This window comes from Leptonychotes weddellii, chromosome 9, assembly GCF_054177405.1.
Source record: "Leptonychotes weddellii isolate Sample4059 chromosome 9, ASM5417740v2, whole genome shotgun sequence".
Lineage (NCBI taxonomy): Eukaryota > Metazoa > Chordata > Mammalia > Carnivora > Phocidae > Leptonychotes > Leptonychotes weddellii.
Window position 1 is genome coordinate 40,664,519 of NC_138377.1, and position 7,812 is coordinate 40,672,330.

General features: G+C 48.0%; 1 protein-coding gene across 5 annotated transcripts in view; it reads left to right on the forward strand.

The window, feature by feature from the left end:
* BMP4 (bone morphogenetic protein 4) overlaps positions 1–2,961 on the forward strand; it is a 6,870-nt gene extending 3,909 nt beyond the window's left edge. For 3 of the 5 annotated variants that reach the window (XM_031020183.2, XM_031020187.2, XM_031020185.2), the window contains exons 3-4: positions 546–872; positions 1,858–2,961. In XM_031020183.2, coding sequence (XP_030876043.1) covers positions 546–872; positions 1,858–2,714 — 1,184 coding nt within the window. In that variant the 3' untranslated portion in view covers positions 2,715–2,961. Of the gene's footprint in view, positions 82–492; positions 873–1,857 lie in introns of all 5 variants that reach the window. The other 2 variants (XM_081830494.1, XM_006749055.3) reach the window with 2 other exon arrangements.
* The last annotated feature ends 4,851 nt before the right edge of the window (positions 2,962–7,812 follow it).

The window sequence follows — 7,812 nt, forward strand, 5'->3', positions numbered from 1 at the left end:
CGAACCAGCTGGAAGTTGTGGAAGTTGGGCTCCGAGGGCGGAGGAAGAAGGAGGGTGGAGGAAGAGGGAGAGAGGCTGAAGGTCTGAAGTGGAGAGCGATGGCATTTTAGTTCTCCCTCCCCCACCCTTTTTTACCCCCTCAATGTTAACTGTTTATCCTTGAAGAAACCAAGCTGAGATCATGGCTCAGATAGCAGTTGGGACAAAAAAAGATTAACAGGATGGAGGCTATCTGATTTGGGGTTATTTGACTGTAAACAAGTTAGACCAAGTAATTACAGGGCAATTCCTACTTTCAGGCCGTGCATGGCTGCAGCTGGTGCTGGTGGGGGTGTGTGAGGGAGAAGACACAAACTTGATCTTTCTGACCTGTTTTACATCTTGACCCTCCATCGCTGCTGGCCTTATACGCATACGCAGAGACATCTCTATTTCTCTCTCGTTATTGGTGTTTATTTATTCTTTAACCTTCCACCTCCTCCCCCTCCCCAGAGACACCATGATTCCTGGTAACCGAATGCTGATGGTCGTTTTATTATGCCAAGTCCTGCTAGGAGGCTCGAGCCATGCTAGTTTGATACCTGAGACGGGGAAGAAAAAAGTCGCCGAGATTCAGGGCCACGCGGGAGGACGCCGCTCAGGGCAGAGCCATGAGCTCCTGCGGGACTTCGAGGCTACACTTCTGCAGATGTTCGGGCTGCGCCGCCGCCCGCAGCCTAGCAAGAGCGCCGTCATCCCAGATTACATGCGGGATCTTTACCGGCTCCAGTCTGGGGAGGAGGAGGAGGAAGAGCAGATCCATAGCATGGGTCTGGAGTATCCTGAGCGCCCCGCCAGTAGGGCCAACACCGTGAGGAGCTTCCACCACGAAGGTCAGTCCCTGCGGAGCGTCCTGGGCCGGGGAGGGCTAGTAGGGCTGGTCGGTGGGGCAGTGGAAGCCCTGGGTGGGGGAAGAGTTCAGGTTACATCAAAGCCCCAAATCCTGGAGGCCAGGGAGCAGAGCTGCCTACCTCCAAGAGCTGTGGCTGAATTTATTTTTTGGAGACAGAGGGGAGGGGTTCGGGGGAAGGGGAATGACACCGCTCAGACGTGGGCTAGCCCCTGCGGTGTGTTTTTGCTATATCAAAGCCTTTTTTGCCAGGTTTTCTGCCCGTTTTTTTTTTCAAAGCACCTACTGAATTTAATATTACAGCTGTGTGTTTTTCAGGTTTATTCAATAGGGGCCTTGTAATCCGATCTGAATGTTTCCTAGCGGATGTTTCTTTTCCAAAGTAAATCTGAGTTATTAATCCACCAGCATCATTACTGTGTTGGAATTTATTTTCCCCTCTGTAACATGATCAACAAGGCATGCTCTGTGTTTCCAAGATCGCTGGGGAAATGTTTAGTAACATACTCGAAAGTTGAAGAAGAAGGAGAGGGTAGTTTTGTGCATGTTTCCTCCTGCCTCTGCTTTGTTGGCCCCCCTTTTTCTTTATAACCACTTGTAAAGAAAACTGTGTACACAAAGCCAAGAGAGCTTTAAAAGGGGAGTCTGATGGTGGTGGAGTAAGGAGTTGACACATGGAAATTATTAGACATATAAAGGAGGTTGGGAGATACTTTCTGTCTTTGGTGCTTGCTGAATGCTAGCTAAGTTTTGCTGGCTTGCTAGCAGCCCATTTATCTGCTCCTTCAAATTAAAAGATATGCTTATTTCCCCAAATAGGCTTCCACTATGTAAGCAAAATTCAGCACTCATCACCCAAAGCTTCTTGACTGAAGCTATTTCTTGACTTTACGATTTCTCAAAAAAGTTAATGTGCTTTTATTTTTTTTTTCTTTTCCTTTTTCCTTTTCCTCCTCGACTGTGCCTAGAACATTTGGAGAACATCCCAGGGACCAGCGAAAACTCTGCTTTTCGTTTCCTCTTTAACCTCAGCAGCATCCCAGAGAACGAGGTGATCTCCTCTGCAGAGCTTCGACTCTTCCGGGAGCAGGTGAACCAGGGCCCTGACTGGGAGCAGGGCTTCCACCGAATAAACATTTATGAGGTTATGAAGCCCCCGGCAGAAGTGGCGCCTGGGCACCTCATCACACGACTACTGGACACGAGACTGGTCCACCACAATGTGACACGGTGGGAAACTTTTGATGTGAGCCCTGCGGTCCTTCGTTGGACCCGGGAGAAGCAGCCGAACTACGGGCTGGCCATTGAGGTGACTCACCTCCATCAGACACGGACCCACCAGGGCCAGCATGTCAGGATTAGCCGATCGTTACCTCAAGGGAGTGGGGATTGGGCCCAGCTCCGGCCCCTCCTGGTCACTTTTGGCCATGATGGCCGTGGACATGCCTTGACCCGACGCCAGAGGGCCAAGCGGAGCCCCAAGCATCACCCACAGCGGGCCCGGAAGAAGAATAAGAACTGCCGGCGCCACTCACTTTATGTGGACTTCAGCGATGTAGGCTGGAATGACTGGATTGTGGCCCCACCAGGCTACCAGGCCTTCTACTGCCACGGGGACTGCCCCTTTCCACTGGCCGACCACCTCAACTCAACCAACCATGCCATCGTGCAGACCCTGGTCAACTCTGTCAACTCCAGTATCCCCAAAGCCTGTTGTGTTCCCACCGAACTGAGTGCCATCTCCATGCTGTACCTGGATGAGTATGACAAGGTGGTACTGAAAAATTATCAGGAGATGGTAGTAGAGGGATGTGGGTGTCGCTGAGATCAGGCAGTCCTTGGGGACATACACGTTCCCGTCCACTCATCCACACACTACACAGACTGCTTCCTTATAGCTGGACTTTTATCTTTAAAAAAAAAAAAAGGAAAAAAAACCTAAACATTCACCTTGACCTTATTTATGACTTTACGTGCAAATGTTTTGACCATATTGATCATATATTTTGACAAAATATATTTATAACTACATATTAAAAGAAAAAATAAAATGAGTCATTATTTTAAAGGTACACTGTTCCTTTTCTCTTTAATCCTTTTTCCTTCTGCCCCCATCTCTTTTGAATGAGATTTTTTTCCTGTTGAGGGGTTGGGGGCAGGATGGAAGTCAGAGGGTGGTAACTGGAGGTGGTTAAGTTGGAGGGACAGGAAGTAAACTGATGGTAGAGAGATGGTAATTGCCAGGATGAATTGTTTTCCATTTCTATTTAATGTTAACAAGGACACAGTATCCTCTCCCATCTGGATGACATATGCCTTGGAGAAACAGTGGGATGAAAGGAGTAGGCCAGATTAAAGACTCAGTTTTGGGCTCCTTGTACATCTTTTGTTTTTGCTCACCTGTTAGAGGTGCGTCTCAGCTGAGGGTGATGGATAGAGTCTCAACTCTAGGGAATAACTCCCATCACAGCTTTTATGATACCCTAGGATGTCTCCAGTCATGATAGGCACCAATGTTGTATTTTCAAACCAAAACTAATTTGCACATGTTTGTGTGTTTGTGTGTGTGTGTACAGGATTTGGGGGTGGTGGTGAAGTGGGTTTTATTCAATAGAATAAATAATGTGCCTTACCTTTGAAAAGTTTGGTGACCATATTTTAATATGCCACATGGTGGAATTCTCCAGTGTTTCTTGACTTTATCCCCTTGTCTCCTATTCCCCACATGAAGGCCTTCATGGAGTTCGAAATTCTAACAGTTTGGGCTGGATGGCAATGGGATCAGAAACTGAAGGGTCAAAATTTCTAAGGAGGCACTGTGAAAACATTGTGTCCTTTATGCAATCTCAAGTCAAATGCCAGCTCCCCTTCTCTAGAGCTGGGCAGAAAGTGAGATACCTAGTGGATGCCCTACTCTAAGCCAGGGTTTCTTCCAGGAAAAAGCCCAATTTCTGGCCAAGAAGGAAAATGCTACTATGTTGAGTATCCCTCAGTTAGGGACTTGCCATTAAGGCAGAGAACTGGCTCTCTGGAATGACATGTATGTAAAAGCTAAGAGGACCAGAGGAAGAGACCTTTGCTTTTTCTTACTTGCCACGAGCAACTAAATTAAGCCTTGGCATTTTGGCCTGCTTAGGTTCATTTCTTATGTGTGTACTTTTTCCTGCATAGGTTTGGGTAGGTTTGGGGGCAAAAGCTGTGTCTTTGTATAGTCTGTGTGAGGTGGGCTGACAGGAGTGCGTTTCTCCCTCATGAAGGTGGAAGGTACCAGTGGTAGTGGTGGGGGGGGGGGGTGTGTGCACCCCCTGCATTCATGTACACAACTCTTCCATGTGCTCTTGGGGGGTTCGGGTGAGGCAGGATTCATTTTTGTTTTTAATTACTAAAGTCCTACAATCTTCCAAAAGGAGCAGCTTAGTGGAAACCAATAAAAATAGAAGCAGAGCGGTTGCCAAAGCCCCAGCTCCCCGGAGAGCGCAGGTGGAGAGAGGAGATCAGAGCCCCAGGCAAAGGCAGCAAGACTCCACAGTTCCTCCAAACTCCCCGCGAGAGGGATACTGCTCCCCTCTTCAAGCCCCCCAGGTCGCTGCCCCTTTGATTAATGGTATGGAGGTCGAATAAATCATTTAGGGGAAGCCCATTATGGGTTCCCCTCAGGCGGCCTTGATTTGTTTTGCCCGATTTCCAGCAACTTTCTGAAATGTCCGTATTATTGGAAAGGAACCTGCACGCAGATCTCTGGCGCTTGGACAAATTATCAGAGGGCGAATGCGGAGCCTGGTGGTTGCCGGGCTCAGGTCACTTTCTAGCAACCACCCTGCCCCCCAACCTCCCCCTCCTTCTACTGGCTTATTTTCAGGAATGGATAATGTTGTTTATTTGTTCAGCCAAATATTTGGTCTGGGGAATTTACCGTGAAATTCTGTGAATTGCATATACCTAGTTAACAAAATAGTCCTAATGCCACAAATGCTAGCATGAAAAACGAGCTACGGCCAGCTTTAACTCTTTAAATTCTGTTTGAAGGCACAGTCCTGAGGCCCGGGGACATAAGGGGTTGAATGTGTGTGGGGATGATTTAATTTAGGGTTCAGTGTTATATTTTTGGGAGTACTTTATGGAAGTTGTAGACTGATACTTGGCATCGCTTTTGGATCAAGCCTGCCACCCCGCGCCCCCCCCCCCCCCAGTTTCTCTTTCCCAGAGAAATGTTCCCTTTACTTGAAGAAAGATGGCGAGGGAGAATCGGTCTTGAGGAGTTCAGCAAAGTCGTAACCACATTAGAAGAGCTGCTGGGTCGATCCCTACCCAACCTTTAAACTGGAACCGGCTTCCTAGGAGCTTAAGAAAAAAGAGGGGAAGGGAGTAAGGGCCCGGAACGCATCACACATTCCCCGGCTTTCGTTGCATAAGGCGCTCAGAACCTGCCAGGTGACCTGCTGACTTTGTTTTCCGTCTTGACCGTGCTTCATTCCACCACCCCCTTGCCGCCGGGCAGCACCACACTGAGAGGACTGGGCAGCCGCGGCGCTGGCAGACCCCAATAATCACCCGGCCTTGGACGCACGTCAAGATCCGGCCCGACAGGCCCCGCCCCGCGCCTGCTCCCGGAGCTCCCCCGGCCGGCGGCGGCGGCGGCGGCGGCGGGGGCGGGGGCGCCAGGGGGCGTCCTCCCCGCCGGGGACTGGACTGTGCGCTCGACGGCCGCGCGGGAGACGCTCGGCGGGCTGGCTCCTCGCAGCCTCCTCCCATGCGGACTGCGGATTTCAGGTTCCCCCCGCTCCCCGCTCCACCCGAGCTGACGACCCATCCGGCTCGTCCGCACTCTGGGCCCCGGGACTCAGGTGAAACTCTTTCTCCAAAGACAGATGGATCTGATTAGTGCGCGCCGGTCCTAAGGGCGGGTCCTCGGCACATTTAACGTGAAATGGGGTCAAGCGGCCGTGCGGAGCGGTGGAGTCTGGGGAAAAAGCTCACCCGGGTGGAAGGGTGGAGGGGCGTAAGAAGGGTCGAGATCTTTCGGCGTTTTCTGTGCGGGGCGGAAAGCAGACATGAGGGAGCAGCGAGGCTCTGCTTGCACAGAGCTCATAGTGGGTCCGCATCTTGGAGTGACAAACTGGGAGCGCGGGTGAGTGGAGAACAGACCCACTGACGGAGGGTCGGACATCAGGTCCCACTAGCTGCCCTCCCAGCCTCCTCGGGATGCGCAGGGCCCTGGGGTCCGGCTGAATTGCCTCCATTACTCCCCAATGCAGTGAAGGAGAACAGTAGAGGCCGAGGGTGTGCAAGAATGGGTTGACTGATTTCTTTCAGAAATGAGATGCCAAGCCCATCATACTTGACAGCACCTCAGCTGACCCCCTTGGGCCTTTGGGCCTCCCAGAGACGCACAGTGCCCATACCTTCACCCACCACCCAAAGGCCAGAGCTCAAAATGGTGACCCCTAAGATGAATCAAGGAAAATAAAACTTGAGGCACAAGTCTCCAAACTCTTTGTGCTCCGTGATACTTTTGCTTCAAGACACAGCAAATTGTATAAAATGTACACACATTCTCTTTTTTAAATGAAAAGATAATACAAAAGCTACGCTGGTGACCTTACATTACCTGAGAAATCAGAAAGTTATTAGTATGCCCTGGAGGAATTTAGGATAACTGGGGGACTGCCAAAGTAGAATTGATGTAGAATTATTCAGGCATATTATCTGAGATAGACTAGCACCATTCTGAAAACTGGAAATACATTCAGAGTGGTTACAAATGTGGCCCCAGTGGCCCCATTTCCCCATGTTTTCAACACTTAGTGGCAGAATAAATACACAATTCAAAACTGCAGTGGTTGCCCATGAAGCAAAGTGGCTGGTTTTAGGAAAAATCGTCAATTGCTCTAATATTTTTAAAAAACTGGAAAATTTGAAAAATAAATAAGAAAACTCAAGGTATGCAACATTTAGTCAAGCCTAGAAAAAGAAATCAGAGTGTCTGCTCACTGAGGAAGCCACTTGAAATTAGAATTCATAAGTCACTTTACCTGAGGTATCAACTGAATCAAGTTCCAATTGTCTCTGCTTTTTCTCTCTCTTCAAAATAGTCTCTAAGAACCCTGAGTAAAATATAAATGCTGTTACGTCGTTCAGAACTATTCAGAAAATATAATACTATAGGATTCATTACTATAGAAATGTTTACTTCAAAAATGTGAAATTTGAGGAAAAGAAGACAAGATGGAACAATAATTTGCTGAGTTTTGTTACTAATGAGAATTTCTTAAGCCCCGATTTCAGTCGGTTTTGCCACAGTTTCTGAAGAAAAGATCTCATTGATCTCTCTTGACCTTTTTATAACTTGGTTTCTAACGGAAATATTTAAAAATGACAAGGTCCCCCCCCCCCCATCGTAAGTACTTGAATCCCCTTTTGCCAGGGTGCAAAGAGATTCTGGTTTTGCATAGTTTCATTGTCAGTACCTCAGCAATGTGTTTTTTCAGTTTTATTAACTGAATCCATGGCCAGCAGATAATTTTCCTCAGGATCCACAGCATACTGATTGAGAGTTTAAAATACTGGATTCTATTCTTTACTCCTGACATTGTTTCTCTGTCCCTCTGGTACCAGCAACTGACTCCATCCTGTGCATAGTTGCCCATAATTCAGTTGATAAAATGTATAACTCTGTTCATCTTAAGCTTTATGCTGATTTAATTTTTAATCCTTGTCATTTGTTTTCAAAGCCATTTTTATTAAGGTAGGACCCAGGGTAAGAGTCCAAAGATATGCCCTTTGCGGGGAGGGGGGAGGGAGAGCAAGAGAGAGGGAAAGAAAATTTCTAATTGAATTCAATTTGGCTTAGACTTATATTGATTATTCTGAAAAATAATGTAGTGCTGTTTTTTAAGGATAACAACAGGTATGGTTAAGGATAT